The sequence below is a fragment of the Anomalospiza imberbis genome, chromosome 15 (assembly GCF_031753505.1).
Source record: "Anomalospiza imberbis isolate Cuckoo-Finch-1a 21T00152 chromosome 15, ASM3175350v1, whole genome shotgun sequence".
Taxonomy (NCBI): Eukaryota; Metazoa; Chordata; class Aves; order Passeriformes; family Viduidae; genus Anomalospiza; species Anomalospiza imberbis.
In genome coordinates, this window is record NC_089695.1 from 14851673 (window position 1) to 14879203 (window position 27531).

Here is a 27531-nt window from a genome sequence, read left to right on the forward strand (position 1 = left end):
CTTCGGTGACTCCTTATCTCCCAGCCTGCTTCTAGATCCTAATTGCTATCTATCTCTGTCTGCCTGCCACTTCCAGGTCTCCCAGCCTCTTCTCTTACAGCTCCCAGCCCCCCCCAGCAGCCTCCCTGCTTTTCCCACCCCCTCCTCTTCCTCTGCCTGCAGGCAGGAGGGTTCTACATGGCATTGGACAGGCAGCCAAAATGTCCCTTTCTCAGCTAAACACTGCACCCCAAAACATCCAGAAGAACGATCAGCTCACAGCTCGAGGCTGCCCAGGCAGGGCTAAGCCATGGGAGCACAGCACGGGAGGAAAACTTGCTCCAGAGGAACCCAGCTCTGCTCCTGCCCCACCAGCCTCTTCTTCCCTGCACCACCCATCCTCCTTCCCTGGGCATCAGCTGGCAGCACCTTCCCAGGCTGGCAGCACCTTCCCAGGCTGGCAGCACCTTCCCAGACCCGGGGCACTCGGAGGGCGCCTTCCGTGAGGCTCTGCACGGCGCTCACTGGGTTTCATTTTTATTTACTACTATTCTTTACTACTATTTATTTATTCACTCCTATTTTTATTTCACTTTGAACATGCCCAGCTGTGTCATCTTGGTTTTGCTGAAAATGTAAACAAAAAGGAAAAAAAAAAAAAAAGAAAAGCTGTATTCAAACGCAGCCTTTCATTGCATGAATACATTTCCCATCCAACACAGCTCCCGTGCTCCCACCCTGGAATTAGAACTTAAAAAAAAGGCAACGTCGTCACTGTACAGCACATCTATTCCCCCCTCCAATGTTTTCTTCATTCATGCTATTAATTCTTTTTGAAAAACAAAAAATATCAAGAATTTAATAGATTTAATAGCTCAGTTTGCTCCTTGCAAAGCAGGAGAGAACAAATAAATAAAACTAGTTTATATTCCATATGGCAACAAACCTGACTGCCTCTGCTTTTTCCTAGCAAAATGTCATGCTTGTTTTTAGTCTTTGACACAGAATTGGTCACCAATTTTTTTGTTTTGAGCACTGAGCTCAGTTTTTGTCTTGCGAAATGTAACTTTACTCTAGTGATCTCTAAGCCTGAGGCTTTTTGGTTTGGCTTGACAGTAATTATATGGATGTTGAGAAAGGGAAGAACGTTCCTTACACTTCATAATTCTACCAAGCATCTGTGCTCAGAACAGAGAAAGAATATTTTCTCTTTCACAGAGATGACGATCCAAAAAGAAGATACAGAACATACTGTGCAGAAGAAAACATCCCTGAAGAATCCTGCAAACCACAATGCCAAGGCTGCATTTGTAATTCTGCCTTTGACTCCTAGCAAGGGAGCAATTAGAGAGGGAGAAGGAAGAGAGAGAGAGAAAAGTGAAAGAGAGAAGAAAGTAAAAGAAAAATTATTTTTTAAAAAAGTGAAAGGGAAAAGTGGAAGAGAAGGAAAAATAAAGGGGAAGGCAAGGAGAATGAGAGAAGGGAAAAAGGAAATAGGGAAAAGGGGAAAGGAATTGGAGAAGGGAAAGGAAAAAGGGAAAAGGAATTGGAGAAGGGAAAGGAAAAAGGGAAAGGGAAATAAGCGAGATAGGGGAATGAGAAGATAAGAGAGAAAACAGGAGAGTGGAGAGAAAATAGAAGAGATTAAAAAAGGAAGAAGAGGCGAGAAACAAGAAGAGACAAGAGATGAAAACAAAAGAAGAAAAGCGAAATACAACTGGTAAAAAAAAAAAAAGGAAAAGAGAGAAAAGAGAAGGGCAATAAGGAAGGCGAGGGGAAGAGAAGCAGAAAGAAAAAGGAGAGAGGGAGAAAGCAGAGGGGGCAGGAGGGGGGGTCCCCGCAGCGCCCCCCGGGCAGGGGCCGTGCGCCGGCCGCGCCCCCGGCCCGTCCCGAGCGCTCCCGGGCGGCACCGCGGAGCCGCCGCTCTCCCGCCCGGGGGGTCCTGCCCCGGGCCGGCCCCTGGGCGGCTCGGCAGCGCCGAAACCCCGATGTGAGCCCCGATTCACGGCGCCGACAATGGCAGCTCTGAGAGCGGGCGGGGGGAGCGGCCCCGGAGCCGCCCGCTGCCCGCGCTCCGCACAGCCGCGATGCAGAGCCGAGCGCGCTCCTAAATTAGCTTTACCATAAATCTTTTAGGCTCTTAAATAAATAAGTAAATAACACTGCTCCCTTTTGCCCTCTTTTCTTTTTTTTTTTTTTTTTTTTTTTTTTAGCATGTAACTCTTCATCAGCCTCAAGCCCTTGGACTTCCCTGACAGCGTTAACAGGAGACCCGTTGAGTCTGAATTTTAAGGGTTTTGGTTGGGTTTTTTTTTTATTTTGTTTTTCCCTCTCGGCAGCAACTTGCTACTTTCAAACTTTGCACAAGACTTTGGGTTGGTTTGCTTCCCTGCTTTCAAACGACATTATGATTTTAATCAAAACGGACTGGTTTCTGGAGAAGGCCAGAGCAAACTGGGATGGGGAGGCAGCTCGGCTGGGCGGCTTACAGCAGTTCAGAAGAAGGTTTTGTAAACAAACACGGCTCAGAGGTAGAAAAGCAAATACAGTGGGTGAAATTTGGCCTCCTCCAAAGGCGATGGCATGGCTCAATGGGGCCAGTATTTTCACATCCACACACAAGTTTTCCTCCAGCAAACACAAAACCAACAGAGACGCAGGTAATGGAGAAAACAGCTCCAAAACTGCATTATTATTATTATTGTAGTTGTTGTTTTTGTTGTTGTTGAAACAACTTGATGCTGTCCGGCAATTAAAACACAAGTAATGACTGAGTACAGGGAGCAAACACCCTGACAGGTTTTCTGGCTAACAGAGACCTCCTGCCACTGCAATCTGCCCCAAGCACAGGGCAGCATCGTGGCCCCCGAGCTGGCCCAGAAGGGCCACAGCCCCCCTTGGTGCTGATCGGGTCTCCTGCACAGCAAAACCTCAGAGAAGCCACAGATACAAAGGTTTAGTTTTCTGTTATCCAGTTATTTCACTTGTAAAGCCTGGGGGAAAGAGTGGAAAATAAACTAGAGAACTAGACAAGGTTGCAGGATTGGGCCATTTGGGGCAAATAAGAGTAAATTCCCCTAGAATCCGTGTCAGGGCTCCTCTGGCCACTTCCACAGGCTGTGATTCCAGCGAGGAGCCCAGGCTGGGCTGAGTATGGCTCTTTCCCAGCACACACAGGCAGAGCTCTGAGCCTCTGCACCTGCAGCTCTGTCACACCACGAACACCTGAGTGACAGAAGAGAAGCTGTTCCCAGAAGGAAGAGATGCACACTCTTACTAAAAAGCAAAACTTACAGTCCCTCTGCTTGGCTTGAACCTCTCTCATTTATTTTCCACCCCACCTAAATGTGCTCAAACACAGCACCCACCTGATGCTGCTGGGGAAGGGGCCAAGCCCTGAGCCCCAACAGAGCTCACCCCGTGAACAGCCAAGGTGAGAAAGGGCTCCCAAAACAAAGCCAGGCCTGAATGTGGACCTGGGTGAAGAGAAAAATGAGTCAAGAACTGCCAAAATTGTGGGCCAGATGCTGCCAATGCTTCCAGAACCAGCCCAGGGAGCTCCTGCAAAGGTTGCCATCCCACTGTTCCTCAAGTCTTTGCTAAGCAAGAGCTAGGTGAGCTCTGAACTGAGGTCTGGGCTCCACTGGCAGATGCTTTTGGGATCTCTCAAAGCCAGGGAAGATCCCTCCAGACAGGGAGAGCTGTTGTGTGACAGTTTTTGACATTGGAGCCATACCCCATCTACCTTTGTCCCTTCCTTCCTCCAGAAACAGAAGCATCAGATTAAAAAAAAAAATCAAAGGGAAAACATTAATAAATAATAATCAAGATCATCTGCAGTTTTAATGATAAGCTATTTAATGAATTATAAAGTACCTATAACTCAAAGTATGAGACTGTACATTGTCAAAACTGGCATTAAAGTGTATGGAGATAATTAGGCAATAATGACCTCCACAGAGGGCTTTTCCTGGGAATTAATGACCAGTCGGGAGGAGCTGATGGCTCAAGGCACAAGCAAGGGCCATTAACCCCAGCTGGTCATTAATACTCAGGAAATGCCCAGCTCTGAGGCCGTTATTGTGAGTATATGGCAAAATAAAGGGGGAGCTATTATGAATATCCAAATTTGTGAGACTTGCAGGTACTCAGGTCCATCCCTCACCCTGGTACTCCTGCAACTGGGAAGGCTCAGGAGGGCACAAATGTTGGACCCCTGACACCAGGTCTGGGGACTCTGCTAGCACAAAAAAAAGCCTGTGAGGTATCTTTGCCACCAGAAAGAGTAAAAAAGACAAACCAAACCAAACCAACCAACCAACCAAACAAACAAAAAAAAAAGGCAAAAAAACCCCACCAAACAAAACACCTGAGGTTTTGTTGCAACTCAATTTTTAAATATTAAATCCTTGTGCTATTAGCAGCTCCAGAGCCCAGGTCTCAGGCTCATCTATCGGGGTGGCATGTCGTGTAACAGAAGACACACTTTTGGGATCATCACAGCCAAACTCAGCCCCCGGAGCAGCCCTGGGCATGACTGGGAGCAGGACCCCAGAGGCAGAACAGCCTCATTTCATCCCAAACCCACAGACACCTCTTCCAAACTTGCCATGACTTCAGGGGGAGCTGGAGGAGGAGGAGGAGGAGTGTCAACTTCTACCGGGGCAAAACAGAAGCTGATGCACAGCTGATCCCCTGTGCAGGACGTGCATCCATCCTGCCACACAGGGGACTGGAGCATCAACAGAGGCAAACACCAGATCTCTGCTGTCCCCAGGAGGGCGTGGAAGAAGGGAAGGGAATGTGGGGAGACAGTCCCCTGGGAGTGATGCCCCCTCCCCACTGGAAACAGAGAGGAATTAGCTTGGGCTGCCTCTCTGGGTAATGAAGCCCAGCTGCCCACAGCTCCCAGCCCTGCTTCTGCTGATCCCCCATCCCCTCCCCGAGAGCCACCGAGGGATGGGGGGTCTGTACCTCTGGAAGCTTGGAATCAACATCTCCACATTTCCCCCGGCTGGAGAGGGAGGGGCAGGGGTGTCCATCCCCCAGTACAGCGCCCACCCCACTGCAATTATCCAGCCTTGTTCTAAATAAACCCGCCGGGGAGAGAAGGGACTTGATTTCCCACTAAAGTCCCTCTGGTCATTTATTTACCCCAGTGCCATATTCCTGCTCTGAACACGCATCAGTGTGCCCGGGGGTGACAACCCCGGAGCATTTTACCCTGTAGGATCACAGCAGATGCAAAATTTCACCTCCACAAACAAATCCGTGATGGCTGTAAATATTTCCAAATTATTCTCTGCAGCGATCAGCGCTAATCACGCTGTTTGTGAGAGCACAGCAGCGATGCTTGTTGGCAAAATAAAGAATCTCTAAGTTTCTTACAATCTGGAAAGGAACCCGGAGCAGCTCAGCCACAGCGTTTCCCTCAACTGTTTACAATCGATCAAAAAAAAAAAAAATTAAGCATCTGACTGGCAATGTGGAGTTCCCAACAATTGTACATTAAAACCCACTATTGCTCAGCACAGGAAAATCACTACATCAGGAAAATTAGTGCTTGTTAGTACATGTAATATTCAGAATCACGAGGAGAATAAAAGCAGCAATGCAGAAACTGTTATCAGCAGAGGGAAAATTATTCAAGTATGCATTTGAGTAATTCTGCATTTTAATTTAACCCTTTGAAACATTAATCAAACCATGGCTAATTATAGGAATTAAGGAATTAAACGATGGAATCTTCTAAAAGATATTATTTAAAAGGCAGTTTATACAATTACTTGTATAGATGTTTGCTTTAAAGAGGGAAACATTTCTACTGTAATGAAAAGGGTCTTAGAAAATTAAATTAACAAGAGGGGACCAGGCTGATATGAAACTAAATTAGCATCAAATGCAAATTACAGGGTACTTAATGGTAGAAACAGGTGCAGAGCAGGTCCCTAAATGAGATAAATGAATAAAACATCCCTCTGCACAAATGTGGAAGCTGACACAAAGTCAATGATATGAATAATTCAGCAGCCTCAACACTGCTGTTGAGGTCAGCTTTCCTTGACCTTTGAAACAGGAAGTAAAATTCTGTCCAAATTTGAGTGACTGGAAATGCAGCAGTTATTTATTGGTGGGGGGGGAAGAATAAAATTAAATTTAAAAGAAAACAAACAGAAAATCCAGATTAAAAAAAAAAAAAAAAAAAAAAAAAAAAAAAAGAAAACCAACAAAACCAAAGCCAGCAAAAATACAAATCCATGTGCGAAAATGTATATAACATATATGAGAGATTTTAGGTCACGGTATGATCTAAACATGTTCAGAACTAAATGGTTTCATCTTTCAAAAAATAATTTAGTTGTGCTAAAGGGGATATTAATAGAGTCAAAGTCATTGCATCCCAGGCATTAAAGAAATCAAATCATTTATAAGTAGCTGCTCAAAGCTCAGTGATCAGTCATGTTCTTTGCAATAAACTTTTATAAGGAACAGAAAGATTTCTTTTCTTGACTTTTATACCTAAGCTACTAATTCAGTTACTACTGCATTTCAAACATTGAGAAGTCACAATTTACACTATAAACCAACCTAACAACAGTGTGTAGAGAAACACAATGTGCAGGAGTGTGAGAGAACCTTGAAAGCAGAAAATATACATGTAAATGTAAGTTATACTGATATCTTAAAATGTAAATAAACCCTAGAAACAAATCCTTGTATCCCAAATAATGAATATTTCTTTCTTAAAGAGACAGAAATAGGAAGCAGCTGCCTTAAAGCCAGTGGAATATCTCCAAATTTACATCCTTATAACTAAATGAAGATTCCTGTGCCTTTCCCTATGACAAAATACTCAGCTAAAAGCATAGCTCATGTAATTTCTGACTACATGTATGGTCCTAATTTTATATTGAATTTGGCACTAAAACAGATTAATAAGGTATGACAAATAACTAATTTCTCCAAACTGGAAGAAAGGAAGAACATCACCCCTGCAGCTTCTCCTCTAGGGCAACAAAAAATGTTAAGATAACATAAATTATCTCTGCTCTTCCCTTTGTTGCATTAATCTCTCTTTACCTGCTTACCTGTCACCTGCAGAGCTTGTGTCTGATATAGTTATTTGGACTGATTTCTATTAATTAATTTTATTTTCTCTGTTTTAGGCAGGGGAAGCCAGGAATGGGACTGTAAGGATGCACCTCTGCCGCCAGAAACTTTGGTGAGGAGTTCAGCCAGCCCCAGCAGCAGCCACCCTGGAGATGCATATTAATGAGATAAACAAAATAAAAACCCAGCCCTGCTGTGTCCTAATCCCCTGTGGCCCAGGCAGCAGGGGCAGTTTGGGGGCTGAGCTCGGGCTCTGCTCAGCACTGGGGTTTCTGTGCAAAGTGGCTCCCTCCAAACGCCAGCTCTGAGAACCCAGCTGGTTCTCATTTCCAAACAACCAGTTTCTCTATCCCCAAGTGCTAAAGAAAATAATCCCAGCAATCCATGACTACACGCTTTCACAGGGACAGCAGTGAGAATTTGATTGTAGAGATAATTAAAGTCATTCCTGAAACTTGCAAGGAAAAGAAGCCAAGGGGGAGAGGAGGGGGCCAACAGGGACAAGGATGCTCGTGTTTAGCTCGTGTTTAAACTGAATGAAGTTTGGAGAAGTGAGAACACACGTACGACTTTTAGGGAATTTGTTTTCCTGAAAATTCTCTCTTCTTCACCCTAAAGAAGATGTAATAGACTGTGGCAAGTAGGAAGATTAGGATGAGGTTTGGAGCCTGGCTGTTCCTAATTTGGCAAGAGTATCCAGAGGGAAATGCTTCCACATTCTGGTAAACTTGAATGAAATTACATACAGCCACTTAGATTAGAAGGGTTTAAAGGGAAACGATACCATAAAAGCAATAAACCCAACTGCTATCTGCTTCAAACACTGAAAACATCTTTTTAAAATTAATGTTTCCTGCAGCCCTGCCATGAGTTACATCTGAAATAATTTTAATATTAACAACACTCAGGAGCAGGTCAGTCTAGAGCCAATCACAAAACTGCATTAGTCTTCTACATCTTTCCAAATTTCCTCTGCATCTTTCCAAAGCAGTGGAGTAATTTACACCACTCCAGCTGGTGTAAATCAGCAGGGAGTCCCTGGCATCAGGAGAGATGGGAACCACTGGCCTCACTGAAAAATAATCACAATGATGACGATTAAAAGGAGGAAAAAAAAATAACCACACCAAAACCTAAACAACAAAAATAAAAGCTTGCTCCCAGCAAAGCTAAACTGTGTAACCCCCGTGTCACACATCTACTCTGACCCTGAAATGGGTGTGAAATTCAGAGATGGAGAGAAAGAGTTTAAAGCACTTGTAATCTCTCAGTCTGCACTATCTGCCTTGAGCAGGAAGGAGGGATCTGCTCAATGAGAGCTATTCAGGGCCTCTCAATTAACCTGATTAGTTCAGCACGCTGCTCTCATGAATGACACCTTATCTTGGAAATGAAGGAAAAAAACTTCCTTCCTTCTGGAGATACAGGCGACCCCTAAAGCCAGCACAGCGGTGCCCACGGGCCGGCTCCCCATCACCCTGGGAGCTGCTTTGGGGTGGCAGGGCCCGGCAGCCCAGGTGGCCCAGGCAGGGAGGGGGTGCCCCTCTTTGAGGCACATCCAGGCACGTGATGGGATTTGGTGGCAGGGGGACCCTCCCGGGGCGGCCGCAGGTACCGCGACCCCCGGGGATGCTGCGGAGCATCGGAGTCTGGAGCTCGTTTCATAGGTGACAGATTAATGAGCAATATCTGGGTTACCATGGCAAAAAGCATTCCCAAAATTCTCTTTTGTTTCCCTGAGAATAGTCTCCCTATCTTTTTTTCCCCCTCCAAATCATGCCACTCTGCAATAACACAAATATTAACTAACAGCGTGTTATTCTTCCGAGTGCGTATGTCAACAAGGCTGATTGTTACACACAAACTCCAAGGATTAATCAGGGAAAACAGGTATCTCAATTACAGTTATAATGCTGAAAACTCAAATTTATGAATGGCCAGCCAACTTTGAAGACATTTATTAGGGAAATTCCGATGACTTCAAAAGTATTAATGTACTAATGAAACATTAGGGCATGATGTATTAATGCTCTTGTAATTTCTGACAAATTGAGTTACCATTGTCACAGCAGGGCAATCCTTCAGGAAAAAAAAAAAGAAAAATGGAAAGTTCCTCTCTCCTGCCACGTGGTACACGACAGATGACAATTTACGTACACACAATGGGGTTCAGCAAGAAGTTTTCCTCCTACATCACAGTACAGTTTATTCCATTTTTCAGAATGCCAGAGCTGTTATGGAGCTCACTGTGCTTTAAAAAAAGAAGCCATGGGATTGTCTTCCTAAACAGCTCCATAGGGAAGAGACTCTCCCATTGTGCATCCCTCACTCGGCAGCCTCAGAGTCCAGCAGGGCCCAGTAACACCAGGCCATGGCACCAAGAGAAAGACCCAGAGATAAGAAAAAAAAAAAAAAGCTTTACAGAGCTGCTTTTTAACACATAAACCCCAGCATGACAAACAAATTCTTCCCCAGACCACAGAAAACACCAGGACACTCATTTGTAACACAACTGAAGTTCCTCATTTTTCTTTAAAAAAGGGGCAAATCCTGATCCAAGCTGCAGGTCCTTTCCTTCTCCTGCCTGTAAAACCTCCAGAAAGATATTCCAGGGTGTAGACTCCCCTCTGCAGCCAAATCCCAGCTCGTGCAGGATAGTGCCAGAGATGTGGAGGCACCTGGAGCAGCTGGGAGAAGCGACCATCAGATCTTAATAGCTCTGAGTGTGGCTAATTTTATTCTTCTTTCAGTAAAAAGAACTTTATAATGAATACAGAATACAATTTTCCTCTCCTTGTGTCATCTTTCTACAAAATTTGAACTAGGTAAAGTGGTTTTTAACATCCACTTATCAAAATGACTTAACATCTGGGAAGTCAGCCAATGGTTATGTAGTGATGCAGATGCCAAAAAATCTGACTGAAGGATTATATTGAGGGAGTTTACAGAGGAAGACCTGACTCAACTGGGTGGAAGTTGATGGTTATCCTGGTCAGGAGAGCCTGAGAGTCTCCCTGCAAAACCATGGATAAAAATTAAGGAAAAGTATTGTGTTTTCAATAGCTTATTTTTAACCCATTGTAGACACTGGCTGTATCCTGCACCAGTAACTTTTTCTAAAGGCAGATTTTGGAATCAAAAGATGAATAGTTTGTCAAAGTCCAAAAGGAGATGGAACAGGAAATTATTTTCTGCCTCTGAAAGTTGTGGAGGCAACATTAAGAGGAAGATAATTTTTGATTGCTAGACACTCACATTGGAATATTAAGTCTTTCTAACATTTAGTTATATAAAATTAATCGGTTCCAGGGTCACAATCATGTCACACAAGGATGTCGTCTTATTTTTTTAATTAATCTTTCAAAAACATGACCTAAACATTCATCTAATTGAATTATGTGTTTAGCTGAATGTTTGCAACTCTGATTAGAAAGTCAAGGTGAGAGGAGCTCTAGGAAAACCCAAGAATCAAGCAAGCCAATATGACCCTGGCACTGTAGATCACCTTTATTTTTTTTTTATTTTTTTTTTTAGTAGCACCATTTTTCATCTCTTTTTAGCCCAGCATGGCATTGGAAGAATTAAAGAAAACAATAAAAGAACAACTGAGTGTACAGGGTAGGATTTACTGTCATTTACTTTTAATTCTATGGTCCTTTGCTCTGTGGCTTATCAGCCCTATGTCAGCCCTTTTTCCTCCTTTATATTTCATGAGGGGACCCACATGCTGGTACTGAGAGACAGAGCCCAAGTGTCTATAAGCTTTTTGTCAGGTAAAAAGAGAAGAAAAAGGAAAGGAACAAGAGGAAAAGCAAAGCTAAGAGGCATCTATTAGATGTCACTAGGCTTTTGTATTCATGTCAATGATTCAGGATTAGAGTATTTGAAATAATCTTATTGAGAGAACTCAAAAGCCCCACAGAGGGAAAGCCTGCTCGGTAGCATATGGCAGAGCAGCAGACAATATCTTATTAAGGATGTGTTAGCTAACACCATTACTTTTTATATTACATTACTGAACTCTGGTGCCTCAGCCCGTTAGCGAGATGCCGTAGTTGTGGAATGCCAGATTGGACGTGTTCTCACAAACCCTAAAAGATTTGGCCGGGCCTCCTGGCACAGTGAGGGTGGGGAAGGTGGGGGTGGCAATGGGATGCTGCTCCCTCAGCCCTCCCCGGAGCCCTGGGAAGGGGAAATGATGTCCCCAAAGAAGGGGACAGCACGCAGTGCCCTCCCACCCTCCCCACCTCAGGTCACCTCCCCTCTGTGAAAAACACGGGCTACAGAGGGCAGCTGCTGCTCCAGCCCCAGCAAAAAATCCCAAACTATTGCCAGGCTCCGCTTCTTGTCAGATGAAGGGAATTTAATTTTGTTATAGTGAATGCTGTTAGTCTAAAAAATCTTTCTTTGCTCTTGGACAAAAGCTTGTAATTGGAGAAATAGCTCTTTTTAAAGTTATCTTCATCTGCCTACACCTTTAGAGGCAGCAAGAAACCAAAGACAAAACAGCACTGTTCATAGCATTTCAATGATTGCTCTGAAAGGCTCTATATCTGGGTCACCTTACTACAGTCCAGTACATAACTTCAGTGACTTGATATAAAGCCTTTTAATAACTAATTTCTAATATCTTTCACAGATTAACAGCAACAGAAAATTCGTATTCACATTTCCTATTTCCAAACGCCGTTTTTAAAAAGCGGGTAGAAAATTATTTGTTCCATTTGAAAAAGCAAAAAACCTCTAAAATACTGCCCCTAGCAAAAAAGTAAATACCCAGTTGATACAGTAATATATTCTGATCACAAACTACCTATGCAAAGCTGCTAATGTGACACAGTGGGAACTTTGTATGGGTTTTCTGTACTTTTCCAGAACTGTTACAGAAAAAATATCATGATGTTACAGGGAAAGAGGAAAATTCATACCAATATTTCCCACTACTACAACAGAGACTTGCTGCCTTCCGAGGACAGTGTTAAAACCATTTCTGGAAACTTAGTCACGATTTGCACAGTAACCTACAAGTGTTTCTTACTCTCTTTTAACTTTATTAGTTAGATGTTGGATTAAAATTAAATACTTCCAGCAGGCAGAAGTGCCTGTGAATTTAACATAGTTATTTAAATAAGTGTGGCCAATTACTTATAGAAATACATTTTGGTGGCTGGAACATGAAAACACTTATGAAAACTCACATGAAGAAAACTGCTCACACACCTCAGCTCCTGCAGAATAAAGCTCGGGTTGTGTTTTTATCCAGTAAACACTGGGATAGAGCTGAGATACATTTTTCATGTTCAGAGGAATTTTAGCTAATCTGCATTAAAACTGAGGATGATCTTTGCAAATACATTTCCCCATTGCTCTTATTCATGTATGCATTCCCACTGCGACAGCAAATATGGAAATAAATCAGGTGTTAAGATGGAAGAGGAAATTTATCCACTCCAGAAACTATGTGTGCATATATATGCATATGAGAAAAATACAGGGTTCCCCCCACCAAAAATCCTCACTCTTGAGAGAAAAGAGCTGGCATTGAGCTGCATGGAGCCAGGGAGCCCACTGTGCCCATCACATCCTCCCTGCTGCAGGACATGCTTTGAAGAAGGAGTTCATATTAAGAAATCGATAAGTATGAAGAGCACATTTGAAGTTTTGTGACAAGAAACAAAGGGATGGATCCCCCTGCCAGGCCCTGGGCTCCTACTGGGGCCAGAGCTTTCCTGGTGCTGCAAGAGGTCACTGCACCAAAATTTTAAAGCAGCTCTAATCTCAAATACCCAAATCCTGACACAAGAACGGAGCAGCAGAATAATCCATGAAGTCTCAGTTAGATTCCTTTGCACAAGAAAATTCACAGGGTCTTCAGGATTGACTTTGTGGACTAAAACAAACTAATTCACTCTCCTAAAATTGTTAACCCTTGCTGAACAGATTTTCAGGAAGAGCCCAAGGGATTTACTGATATGGACAGGCTGCAGGGCCAACACATCCCATGTGTGCACTCAAGTCACAGCTGGCCAAGGCCATGGCTGTGGGCGAGCACTGGCAGTCAAATGCCAAAAGCAGCAATCTTTTCTTCAGTTCCCCTCATCCCCAGGACATTCAACACAAGTTTTTTAGTCTCCCTAGAAAAATCTCAATTTTTAGTCTGCATCAGGAGAACCATTTTTCTTCAGGAATGGGATCATCTCCCTGCTTAGAAATTACAGAGCATTCAGCACAATGGGTCTGCTTTGCAATAGAAGCCTCTGCTACATCACGAATGATATTAAATAGTAATAATCAAGCATAAGATCACAGTTAACTAAAGCCCCAAACACTAGCTGTGGATTCAAAAGGCATCACTGAGAAGCAAGTAACTATTAGAGTAGTGTGAAATGTTTGCAGTGAAACCCAAAACCACATAAGGCTTGCCTGGTTTGGGATTTAATAACAAACTGAAAACTCAGAACAGGTTTGCTCAGAAACTCACAAATCTTCTGAGCGAAGCTCAGACCAAATTAAGGTTTTGCATAATACTTCTGAAATCACACAAAAATTCTTACACTTGGAGGCAGACAGAAGAGTAATCAAACAAACAATAAGCAGAAGCTGTTTTGACCCTGACCAAGTTCATTCAGCCCCAAGAGCAAAATAAAGGAATTTATAAGCAGCAGTGATATGTGCCAACCCCAACAGGCTGAAACCAAGAGATTTTTGCAAGAATCTTTACAAAGTTACCCCCAGCTCTAGTGATTTCATCACCAGAAAGAAGGCTGACACCACATGCATGAGGAGCACTCGTAGAGAGGCAAGCATGCAAGCCTGAATCTCAGTGTGAGAAGCATCTACTGATCAGTGTCCCATTTATCTCACAACAGCTCAAAATGCCTTTGGTTGCCTAAGTCATGTGGGAAATGTTCTGGGTAATGCTTCTCAGCTGCATCAATCACAACCAAATCCTGGAGGATGTGTGTTTGGGTCCCTCCCCTCTCAGAAATGTGTGGGCTCACAGGCTCCCGGAGCTCGCATGAAGCGCTCGAGGCCAGCTTCTCTCTCTGAACACCCTGCTCAGAGGCCCAGGGGGTGTAGGCAGCAGCACAGCCTGAAAAGACAGCCTGGGAGACATCTCTGTGCAGTGCTGGAGGTAGCTCTGTCACCCAGCTTCTGCTCCTCTGACTCCTCCCTGATGGAGCAATAACTCCCATCTAGCTCTGGAAGGGGCACAGCAATGGTGGTGGAGGGGAGGAGGGAGAGCTTTCCAGCACAAAATTCCAGATAACAGCCAAATATTCACACCCAGGGACATTTTGCACCTAGGCTGTCTATCAGAGTGCTCCATGCCTGCCCTCCTGCTCCTTCTGTGTGGAAAACCCACCCAAGGAGCCAGCAGCGATGGGACCCCCAGGCTCCCACAGCCCATCCCTGGTGCAAGCAAGGGGGCAAAAGGGCACTGGCAGACACAGCTTCCCTGACTCCACAGCCAGGTTCTGGTACTGGCATGGTCAGGGGGACAAGGATAGAACCAGGACAGGGCAGGAACTGCCAAGGGGTCACTGCCAGAGCAGCTGGCATCTCCTGCCACTTTGCTGAGACGAGCCCACGTTCCTGTAGGCTGGTGGGGATCAGCTCCAGCACTGACCCCATCCCCTGCAGCAAAGCATCCCTCAGCAGCTCCCTGTCAACAAAACCCGCCTCATCCCCTCTCCTGGAGGGCAGGTTCTGCCTGCATCTCCTTCCCCCTCTCTCCAGACATGGAAAGCTACTGCAAAATGCATTATTTGCCACATCTACTTAAGCAGTGTGCTTGCAGGGAGTGTGATACAGTCCTCCCAGTCACTTTTCCACCTGCCTGGTATTTAGGATGAAAAGATGATCAAGCTTGTAAAATACAACCCACTACCTGATGGCTTGTAAAGCAGTAAAACAGAAGTAATGAGTTTTTCATGTCCTTGCACGGTGAAATTCTACCCACAAACATAAAATTTTTCAGGTTACAGGCAGAAAGATTTCAAATCCATCTGTAGGTGAGTTGGCTGAGTGTGCTGGGACAGGTCACAGAGAGCCCAGATGAGCATCCTGCACATGTTGGAAGCACAGAGGCCTCTCAGACACTGGCAGGAGGTCATGCATTAAAATGTACTTTGGTATCATCTGATAACAAGGTATAGGAAATATTACAACCTCCAATCCATGAGTCCCCACCCCTGCTCCATGGACAAGAGCTGTGAGGGCACTGGAAAGGCACAAACCTCCTCATTGCTCCCAAACTGCATCCAAAATGCCACATGAAGACCTTCAGTGTATTACCAGAGCAGGGCCAGGAGAAGCCCTGGCCATCCCCTGCCACCAAAGGTCACAGAGTCCCTCCCAGGGGGGCTCCAGCACCAAGCCCCTTGACTTCTACCTCACCTAAAGATTATCAATCCAAAAGATAGACAGTGGCCAGATTCTCACTACAGGTCCTGCCTCTATTGGTAAATATTAGCAAAGCCAATGCCAGGTCACTGTCATCAGCCTGCTCAAGTACTCTGGGAAGAAGCAAAATTTGGGATGAGCCAGGAACTGCCTGTTTCAGCCCCTTTTCCATGCAATGTCTCAAGCAGGATATATATGATATATATGGAATACGTATTTTCTGCCGCTATATTTGGGATTGCAGTGGCTATTCCTATTTTATCAGTCAGTAGGACTCCTATTGACTGGATGCAGCCATAAAAGGTAAAGAAGCCCCAGCAGGCACTGGTAACACCATTAAATATCGGTCCTGACAATGGCAAATTGGGTTTAAAAGTTTGGAACAGAGTGCCAAGAGAGGAGCCTTTTTCCTGAACCAAGAAATAATATAAAGCCCCAATTTCTCCCCTATGTGACTTTTGTCATTATCATCTTTTCTGATTCTTACAAAGCAAACCTAATTAGGAAGCTCTCTCATTAGTCTTCCAGAAAAATTAGCACAGCTTATGCTAATTACTCCTGTAAAATTTAATAAACTCGTTGAAATGGGAATAGTCTAATGAGGTTTTATTTATTGAACTAAGATAACTGTAAGGAAAAAGGTTAGGATACCAGGATATCCAGAGTGGTAATAAAACTACAATTTATTCAATTTCTTCACAGGAATTTTATTGCGAACCTTTTAAATTCAAATATGAGTTACAATTTGAAAGTTAAATCAATCTAGAATTTAATTTAATAACAGGAAGTGCTCTGTGTTTTCTTTAAGTGTGATTACAATACAGCCCTGCCACTGCACTCGTAGGAGGAATTGTGCATTTGTATTGTGACAATAATACCCCTTTTAAAATGAGTTCCTGTTCATCAGATCTTCATCTCAGCACATGTAACTGGATTAGCAATAAAATATACAGTCTATGCTAAGAAGATGATACAGACACACACAGGTTTCCAAGAAACTTCCTTGGATGACTGCTCTGTAATCATAATAAACTAATTTTGTTCTCCAGAGAAAATTTAAATCACTATTTTACATGAGTATAAATTTCTTTAGGTCCCTTTCACTGCTGTATCTGCTGATACTGTAATAGAGCAAAGTATAAAACAATTTTATAAGGAATAAAGTCATATCCTGTTTCAAACACAGCTACAGACTTTCTATCTTAAAACTCACATTTTCATTAAAGAGAAATATACAATTTGATTTCACATGTATCCAGGGTTTGAAGAAGAATACAACACATGTAACTTTGAAGTTGCCGAAGGGCCTTTTCTCCAAGTTCACCAAACCACCACAAAGCCAGAGCCCTCTCTATCCCAAGTCTCTCCAGCCTCATCAAAGAGAATTAATCAATCCCAAATAGCGTTCCAACTTGTCAGAAGAGGATAACATTTCCATGTAAGTACATATGTCAAAAATCCCATGGATAAATTCTATGTTAAACTCTATGTTAGGTCAGAGTCTGTGGATTCACAAGATTTGATGCAAGAGTTAGATTAAATCCATAGGCAAAGACTTGATCAGAGCATCAGGCATGTGGGAGTGCTTTAGCCCAAATGGTAAATGAATTCTCTAAGCTCAGTGCAAATAAAAATAACTAAATATGGCTTTGCATATCAGCTGACATAATAGTTAAAAACTGTGTGCATGGAGAAGTGACAATGGAGCACAACCAAACACATGGCCTGACTTGTGCAGACATTTTAATCTCAGAACAGTTTTAAAGGACGCGTTTCCAGGTAAAAAGGCTCCATATAAATCACTTCATCTTTTCCAAACCAAAGGGGACAAGAAAAATGAATAGGATAAATGTCACAAGAAACATCACTAAAGCTACTAACTGTATAAAGCACATACTTGCTTGGCCTAAATTGTTTGAACTAGCCCCAGCCAAGAAAAGGTTTTAAGTACCCTACTGGGACAGATGCGAAGCGGCAACAATAGAAGCCCCACTAATGCAATCCAGGTAACACAATCCTGTTTCAAAAACACAGGGAGGGCTAATTACAGTACTGCTGAGTCAAATTTCTTATGCCATTGCAACCCACAGGAACAGGTCAAAATCAAGTGTTATTCAAACCACAGTCATATCAACCTCCTGTATCAAAGTCACAATTTAAAACCAAGTGAAGAACTTAAAAGCTTAACCCATTCACAAGCCAAGTGTGATTCAGTGCGGGTGGCGAGGCAGGGTTTGTATTATCAGCTTTGAACAGTGTTTACCTTGCATTTTAAGAAGAAACTTCAAAATTGGTAACTATTGCATCAATTTATGTAAAGACTGAGGAATGGATCACTGCTAGGAAGATAAAGCTGTGTTTTTCCCTGTACCTATTTTCCTCATTTTGCAGGAAGCATGTAAAAGAAAGCATCTCTGGCTTTCAAAATTTAAAATTATTTGCAACTGGCAGTTTTGCATACTAGATAGTTAAGCAAAATATTTCTGTAAACCTGCCATTAGCATCTTAACATCTCACTTTCCAGTACAATGAAAAATTCATGTGAATTTTGTAGCTTTCATGTTGCTCAAAATGCCACTCTAACACCATGTTTATAGTGTTCAGCTCTGCAGCATGCTTATAAAACACAGCTCTATATAGGTTTCACTGGGGGGCTTTCCCCCACACACACTTCTTCTGGTGCTACCTGATGCTCAGAGAAGATGAAAATATGCCTAGTTAAAAATAGATAGGGATATCTTCTGAGATTTAAACATTCTCAGGACTACTTATTACAGCTAATCAAAACATCTGCTACAAGCATCCAATAAAAGCACTTTCCTACCCAACCCATCCAAGAATGGGGAGCTGGGATGAGCACCAGGCTCTGGACTGCTCTCCAGGAGGGTCCCCAACACATCAAACCCAGCTCACCTTCTTTCATAAAATGGATGCTCTGGCATGGAAGATTCTGTGAACTTCATACAGCAAACACGACTCAGACACCAATGCAAGGAGAGGCACATGCTCTGTGCCCTCACCCCTGTGTTTTTGGGGTCCCCCTGTTCACAGCTCAGTGCAGGGTGTTGCTCTCCACAGCCCTGACAGGCACTTTCGGTGCTTGGTGGCCCTTTAACTCCTCTGGAGTAATGCTGCACAATACCCTGGCTATCCCACACAGCTTTGGACAACAAAAATGTAAAAATGTCTCTTTGGCTACCATTTTGCATAATTGGCAAGCAACAGAAACTACACACGGCTCAGAACAACAGGAATAGATGTATTGTACTACAATGATTTACTCAGTGATGTCAGATTAGCAATATGGATCTGTTTAAAAACACAATAATTAAGACAGGCAAAAATGAATTAATCAACTGACAATACAGTCAAAATAGTATTCCAACCAAAGAAAATAAGAGGAGGGAAAAAAACCTTACATTGCAGATCTATTTCTTAACTGTTTTTATGCATAAATAAAAGCCTTAAAATGTAGATGGATTGCATCCAACAGAACTACAGTAGCTAAGTGATAATGATTCAAACATTTTTCAAATAAAAGTTAAATATTTATAAGCACCCAACCACATTTCATAAATCACAAACTATTATTATTTTATTCCTGAAGCTTCCCTGGCATAGCATGTGAATTGAGTCACAGAAAGTCAGAAAGAAAAATCTCCTCTTTATGCACAGGAATCAGTTACAAGAGCTGGAGCTCTCCACAGAGCAGGGCACTCCAGTATCCCGACATTTTCCCACATATGGCCCTTCCAAGGCAATCACAACTGCAAAGCACAACTAATTCTGTATCAAAAAAACCCAAAATTTCATCCGCATAGCCTCCTAATTCTTCCCTATTAGCAACACGGGGCAGGTGTTTGATTATAATGAGGAGAGGGAGGAAGAAAAAAAAAAAATGGAAGGAAACAATAGCAGTCCTTACCTGTCAATTATCACTGGATCTGATGGAGTCTCATTTCTGTTGCCACAGCTTTTCTTGTCACAACAGCGGCTAGAGAGCAAAAGCGAAAGGATTTAGTGCGACCATTACACTGTAAAATCATCATTACCAACATGTTGGGTTCAAATTGCCGGCTCGAGTTACCCTGCCGGCCCTGCCTGCAAATCAGTCAAATGTACTGGGTCACATATGGGTTAATTACCATGTTTAACTTCTTGCACAGCTGGTTAGCAACGGAAAATACAAAAAGAGAGGGGTTTTGCCCCTTTCACAAATAATAATTCAAGGATCGCCCAAAACAGGGAGAGCTGCCTATTTGTAGCCTCTTTTCCGCGGGGTTTAACAGTTGTCCCGCAGACGCTGGCACACAAAATAAGGCAGATTTTTCCCTGCTGAGCCTGGTTTTTGCATTTGCTTAACGCTTGTGTTACACATCCACAAGATATTCCTGCTTCCACACAATTCCCAGCTACTGGCAAACCTCCCCCCAAACTCCAAAAGCACAATTATTCTCCCTCTAAGAAGCACTGGTGTTAATGGGGGAGCTGAAATGCAAGCAGCAGCAGCAGCTTTTTATGCTCGAGCGCGCCTGTTTCCCCAAGTTTTCCGAGCATGTTAATGATCACTAATGCCAGGGAGAGCTCTGCTCAGGGCTCTGGTGCCCTGCATCAGGTCAGATACAAAGCAGGCATGTGAAATATAAGCTGTGTCTCCCAAAGCACTGCTCCATGGCTGACCTCGAGGCTGGGATTCTTTTTGAGCTAAGGTGGCTCATTGTTTCCTAAGAGAAGTTAAATTGAGGGGTTTTGATGATTCCTTGTCAAGGGTTGTTTTCAGTAAGGAGGCATAAATATATTGCAGGTGAGTTTGTAGGTGAGGTACACGTTCCTGCTCCAGGTGAGAATCCCTCCTGGTGCCTCTTGGAGCTGTGACAGGGAGCTGCCCTCCTCTTCCCACCTGCCCATCTAAACCCACGAGACCAAATCACAGCCACAAAGGTCAGCAAAGCCTTTAGATTTCACCCACCCACTCACCCCAGGGAGGAAACCCACATCTCACAAGGGAAGACCCTGTTTGTTGATGTCCCTTAACAGAAACTCCCCTATTGAAGTCAAAGCTTCAAGAAAAAAAAAATAAAAATCAAGAAGCTCCTAGAAGCTCCTGACTTTCCCAAGTCCTTCTTGGTCCCCAAGGACCTGCTGGACAAAGCCTGGGCAGCTGCAGGGACCCCATCCCATGATGGCACCAAGTGTCAGGCAGTGAGGACCACCCCAGCTGCTCTCCCTGGCCAGACCTGAGCCCATCTCAGGTTCAAAAAAAATTTTTGGTCAGCCTCAACCACACACAACCAAATCTTTGGAAACCACTAAGTTTGTTCCCAGTGGCATCACGGGGACCTGCACCTCGCCTGTATTTCAGCAGCTGTCAGGAGGGACCACTGCTCACTCTCCCTCTCAGATGAAGTATTTTCCTTTCCCCAGAAGGTGGAAGAACATCAGGGCAGGAAGAAGCCCTCAGAAGTGCCATGCTATATAAATAGCCTTGTTGGGAGTATGACAAAGGTTCTCTTGTGTTGCTGAACAATAGAGTGAATAATATAAAGTTACCCACCAAGATTAGCAATAAAGCAACTAACCACACTAAAGATAACAAAATAGGGGGCTTTTACAAAAACAGCCTGTTTAAACATGGCTTTAAAAAAAATTATTATTTTGTTTTCAAAGAGAGGAAAATACATAATTCTTTTCACCGCAAAAAGCTTCAAGGCAACTATTCAGGGCTGAAACTTTTCACAGTTAACACATGTGCAGTATCTTCATTTCGGTGGAAGTTACACTGTTTAGGATTGCCAAAAAAAACTGCTTAATTTTACAGCACAATACCACAATTGATCCACCAGAAAATGCCAGAGCCTTGGCACCCTGAAAGTATTAAAATTTAGGAAGGAACAAAATATGCTGTAGGTAAATAGTCATGGGGACGTTCGGGGGCTTTTTTGCCTATAAAAGGACTTGTCATTGGAGTGCAGCTAGAATGTGTGGGGTGAGAAAATTTACCCACAAACAAGGCAATAAAAACTGCTAATCATTTTTAAATGATTAAAATGTAATTAGAAACAGAGTTGGCACAAGTTAAGACAATGCAGTTCTTGTGACTGAAGTGAATCAGGGCTAGCCCTGACATTCTCCCAGCAGACTGGAGGGACAGAAATTGCCACACTTACTCAGGCAAGCAAAGGTTCCCAGGCTCCCAGCACGAGATGGGCAAATACCAGCATCCACACACCACGGGGCTCAGAGGTTGGCACCTTCCTGGGGCATTAACCCAGAGGGAGAGGCAGCCACGGGTGCCTGGGGACAGGGAAACCTCAGTCTCACCTCCTGCCACAAGCGTCAAGCACTGACCAGTGGGGACAACCCAGCTTTGAGAGCAGGGAAAACACTTCACTGCTCCTCAGGTGACCCCTTAATTGGGGTACCTCCCCAAAAGTGCACCCCAGTAGTCCCAAGTGACAGTAGGAGACCTCACTCCTTGACCGCAATGTGAGGGTGATGTGGAGGGGCTGCATGGCTGGCACATCCCACCATCGAGTGGCCCTCTGGCAGGAAAGGAGGCCCTGATGTTCCTCCATGATCTGGAGAATTTTATTTTAAAATTTAATTTGCCTTTTGCGTTTCTCACCCTTCCCCCCCCCCAGCAGAATTGGAGGCCTCTTCACTCTAGTCTTTCTATGCAAAGAATTAAAACATCACGCAGATCTTGAGTTTCAGACCTGGTTAAAAGTGCTTTTAATTCAATTTCCCTCAAAAGCTTTGGCTTTTAGTGCCTACTTAGCACTTGGAAATAAGTTCCTAAATATTCAGCACCCTTTCTCCTTTCCCTGAAAGAATTTTAAAATTCCCAGGAGCTTCTCCAAACCACTCAGAAACCCTCGAGCTCCCAGCAAGGCTTTGTGCAGGAGCAGGGAGTGCCAGGTCCTTGCAGCCAGGAGGACAAGGACTTGTCTTTGCTCTTCTTCCATGACACCTCTCCCCAGGTGGGGTCAGGAGCCACGGCTCGGACACAATGCCATGTTGGCCCACAGGAGAAGCCTACAAAAATTGATTTATCTGTGGGGTTTGCTTGTTTTTAAAACCAATAGGCCTTGGTAGTAATGCATCCTGCCATAATTTCCTGCTCCTGCACCCCATCTCCGAGCACCCCGCTGTTGTTGCCATCCTCATGGCTCATTCCTGAACCCCTCACCATCCCTATCCTGCTCCTCCCCAGGCCACCACCACCACCCCCAGCTTTTATTGCTGCCTTTCTCCTCACCCCAACCCTCTGGGGACCTGCTGCCCTCCTGTCTCCTTGCTGCCCATCCTCCTCCTCCTCCTCCTCTTCCCTTCCACGTGCCTGAGGATCTCTGCCTGCAGCCTCCTCATCCCAATGTCTGCACCCCAAACCCTCCCTTGCCGTGCCCAGCCTGGCCTGCCTCTGCTTTGTGTATCCCGGGGACAATGAACAATGAGGAATTAGGGGCCCGTGGCACGTGGCCACCACCAAGGAGACTTTGGCTGCCAGGCCCCAACAAGTTGCCAGTGAGGCCGGGTGGGAGATGTGGCACAAGGTCCCAGTGATGCCATCAGGACAGCCCCTGCCCCAAACAGGCTTCTCACCCTGCAGCGTGGAGGTGCAGGACCCCCTTGCCAAAACAGCTGTAAGATCTTATTTTACACAGACAAAACCCATATTTTACTTCAGCCTCATTCTCAGAAATCACTGAACCATTTTAGCGGAAACTTTCCAAAGAAAGTCACCCTGAGGCTGACACCCTGCAAAGGATATTTCAGCCAGAACAGTTTAAGTTTGGCAAAGCTGTAAGCCACTGAAGGTTTCATAATGGAAATTGTTGAGGCAATATTAACTATAGACATCCCTCCCCATGCTGCCTACAATACTAATAAATTCCACTGAGGTTGTGAATTCTCCCCAGCTATTAACATTTTCACCAACAGTGTAGATTTTTATATCTGACAAAACACAATGAAATCCTTTGAAATAAACAGCTACCTGAAGCAAACCTCAGCTTCGCTCTCCTGCCACAGCCAGGACTCTCTTACACATTTGAATTCTTTGTCTCCTCCGTGCCATAGCTGTAGTACACTATAAATACCCAGCTTTGTCACATAAATGCAAAGTTTTATTGTGCAGTTAGCCTTGATAGAAAGCACTGCTGAAAGTTGTTTAGAAATTAAATATCTAAAACAAGCTATTTTAAAATACAGAGCCCTCACTATTTCATGTCTGAAATGAAGAAATTTCATCTTAGGGAGAGCAAGCTGTCTTTCACACCATATGGCTAATGGTAGTGCATAGCAATTAGCTGGGCTGATTAATGGGGAACAGACTCTAATTTTATGCTTATAATTGAGGCTGCATTTGCACCCCTGGTGCAAATTCAGCACATCCCAACTTCCACTTACAACAGGCAAGAAATCAAGAGAAACAGAATGGTGTGGAGAGAGAATTTTTTCCCATTCTAGACCCCTAAAGAGCATCAGATTTGCAATTTAAAAGCGTGTTAGCAGCACAATAGATGACAGATTTGTGCAATAGGGTCAAGCGGCCTGGTAAACAAACAGCACCCTCTTACACACGTATGGGCAGCAAAGGAAATGGGAAATATCTAATGTGAGCTGTAAGAAATTTGAATATGTCTCCCCCACCCAACCAGCAACACAACATTTGCCTACTACAGTCAGTTTGGTTTTTTTCTACTCCTCCACCTTATGGCCATGAAACACAAAGCAAGGGCTAGCAGTAAATAAATAGGAGGAGAAGGATAAAGCTTCTGAGCCAGTGAATTTTAAGAACAAAGAAAGTGCAAAGTGCTTTAATAAAGGGAATGACTGCACATCTTTCCACGTTCCCAGAACAGAAATAATTTTGTCTCAGCCAAGGTATATTGAATGGCTATAAATCTGTGATGTGGGCATTTGGCCTTCTGGTTAAAACTCAGCCCACTATATAAAGTTTTAATTTACTTCTTACACTTTATGTTTCTGGTGTATCTGTAAGGAAATTAATTCATTAAAGTATTTGATTCTGGCTCAGCTAGCCATTCCTACCACCAAACCTTGCTGGTTAAGGATCAAGAGGACACATCACCCAGGACTAATGGCAGATTCAGACCCTGACACTGCAGGCACTTGAACATGTGCTTAATTTTACTCATGTGCCCAGTCCCACTGCTTTACTGGTCTGTTACAGGAGAAAAGTAAAAGGCACTTGAGTCTTATCAGGTCAGGGGCCTCCTTTAATATTTCCATGAATTGTTCCTAGCTAGGTATCCAGTGTGAAAGTCGTGCTAATTGGGCCAATGAATTTTAGGACCATTACAAGTTGTCAGCATGACTGGGATTCCATTTGAAAAGGCAGAAGTGGCCTGGAGTCCTCAGCAAAGCAGCGAGGCTCCCAACAGCAGCAGAGGCTCGGGCACCTCTTGGAGCTGCTGATTGCTCTGGAGCTGCAAACCAAAGCCTTTGGTTTCCTGATAGAAGCAGCCTAAGAAAAGCAAGACTTGAAAACTAAAATGCCCCAAAGTCCTGCTGCAAGGAAGAATTTGAGGTGAGGCGGTGCTGTGCAGGGTTTCACCCAAGCTGGCAGAGCAAGGAGAGCAACTCCTCTGCCTTCACCATGGGGTGCTACCCCCCAGCAGGATTTTAGCAGGAGGAGCTGTCAGTGGAGGACAAAACACGCAGATCCCAAGAATTTAAAAAAAAAAAAAAAAAAAAAAAAATCAACCAACAGAGAAGTTTCCATCTGAGTATTTTGTCAAAGACTCTCCCCTGCCAGGAAACCCTCATCCAAGTTTATTCTTTTAGAAGTGGGTACTAGTTTTTACCCTCAAGTTACTCCTTTTTAGTAAATGTGTTTTGTAAAAGTTACAACGCATGCAATGGCATTTTTACAGTCTTAAAACAACTGATTGTAACAATGAGCTTATGCAAGAATGCCTCATCTTCCACCAGGGAATTATTTTCTGCCATCGAATAACATGTAACAAATGATTTTTTCAGACATGCAAAAAACACCCACTAACTTTAATGAGACTGAGAGGTCAAGCTCTCTGAGGTGGAGAAGGGGTCTGTGGTAAAAAGGAAGTAGAGGATGCTTCACCTACTTCAACCAGCCAGAACAGAGAAGGAAGTAGCTGCAAAAGTTTGGGGGAGAAGATATTTGACTGCATTAAAGTCACCAACCCCTGGCAGGGCAAGAGAGCACCGGGCAGACCCAAATCTGCATGGGGAAGTTTAAAGAAAATCAAGAAGACGACATCTTTTGCACAGAGAAGTTTCAGCTGCTCCACTCCGGCCGAGTGGGAGCCCCGCGTGAGCGGCAACCAGGACAACACCTCCCGACCTCACTCCTTGATGCACATCCAGGAAAAAAAATACTATTTTGTCATTTTGCCGAGGAGTTTTTGTTAGAAATCGAGGGCAGAGACGTTTATTGCTACAGGACTATAATAGACTGTTAATTTCGGTGAGGAGACCTTTTGTGGGCTGCAGTGTCTAAATGAAAACCAGCAGCATTCTGTTAAGAATAACTCTTTATAAATAATTGAAAACTAGTGTGACAACTGAGACCTTGCTGCTAATTACACACACCGAACTGTGTTATTTTGGGATTGTTTAATGCAAGAAAGATAAATTTAAGTCCGAAAATAGCTGTAAGTTCAACCTAGATTTTGGGAGGCAGATTCATCTTCTCATCACTAATTAACTGGAAGAGGGATATTTCTTACCTGCACATTATTTCATGCGTGAGCAGAACTCGGCACATTTCTGGGTTCTTGTCTTGGCCTTCATATACTATTGCCTAGAAATAAAACACATTTTTAGTTGTACATGAGGTTGAGTTTGGAGAAAATCAAAACATGTCATGATAAGCAAAGGCTCAGCGAGTTACAAACCACAGCTCGGGCTAAAGAGAGCTGGCATCTCCACCAAACCTGCTCCAAGACCTGCAGTTGTAAAACAACACAAGCTGAGTACAGCTAAATTCCCTCCTCTCTGTTGCACATCTCTCCAGCAGTGTGTAGGATGGGTTTTTTTAGTAGTCAAGACAACCACAATTTTCTTTTCAATTCAGAATAAAATATAAACCTAATAGCATTAAAAGGAAGGGAGGGGAAAAAAGAAAGAAAGAAAAAAAAAAAAAAAAAGCAAGGCATGGTATACTTTGGGTCCTATTCATTAAAAAAAAAAAAAAAGACCAAAAAGAGAGCTCATGCATTTTTAATTAAAAAAGCTGCACAGCCCAGGCATTTTCCTGGTAGCTCCTGAGAAAGCGCCTGGGCCTGATTCTTCCCTTGAACCTCCTGATCCAGCGCTTTCCAGAGAGCACCTCCAGAGTTACAGGGATATAAATAAGTGAGAAGGCCCTACCAGAGCAGAGGAGACCAAAACAAACAGAGCTTCAACCAGCTTGAGAAATTTAACTCTGAGACAGCACAGGGAGAATCCTTTAAGCCAAAACTGTGGAAAGGCAGTGTGTTCACATTTCAAGAGGAGTCTACGTTTGCTCCCACGAGCAGCACCAGCAGCGAGGGATCGGCGTTACCCACGAGCTGGGTTGGTGCTCACAGCCCCTGTGGGACAGCATTTCCATCTCAGTCCCACAGAGTCATGTTTTCCAGACACCCCTGCTCCCAGGCACCAGCCTCCCAGCAGCAAAACAAGAGGGGAGTTTCCCTTGCAACAGCATCTTTTGCTGGCGCTGAGGTTTCTGAATTTTTTAGGGTGGTACTCTGAAGCTGGGATCAGAGCCCCAGGCTTGGAGGGATGGCCACCCCTGCATCTGAGCATCAGCACTGCCCTTGAGTGTGGTGTGACCTTTTCAGCCTCTAAAGCACAGAATTTAAAAGAAGAAATTGGGGGAAAAAACTCAGCAGGTTAAATGACATCTGAGATGGGTCTCCCTAGAGCTAACGATAAAATAGAGACTGAAATTTAAGAAGTGTGCTCTATGGTTTAAACACATTTTAAGGAATGAGATCAATTTGAAATGGAAGTATGGAAAATACTGACAGAAAAGTAAGTTACCTT

The 27531-nt window shown here is 43.8% G+C and overlaps 1 protein-coding gene across 9 annotated transcripts in view; it reads right to left on the reverse strand.

The window, feature by feature from the left end:
• EBF1 (EBF transcription factor 1) overlaps window positions 1–27531 on the reverse strand; it is a 267442-nt gene that overhangs the window by 229088 nt on the left and 10823 nt on the right. For all 9 annotated transcript variants that reach the window (XM_068206044.1, XM_068206047.1, XM_068206042.1 and 6 more), the window contains exons 5-6: window positions 26229–26302; window positions 19421–19489 (exon numbers count right to left, since the gene is read on the reverse strand). In XM_068206044.1, the coding sequence (XP_068062145.1) occupies window positions 19421–19489; window positions 26229–26302 (143 nt within the window). The remainder of the gene's footprint in view (window positions 1–19420; window positions 19490–26228; window positions 26303–27531) is intronic.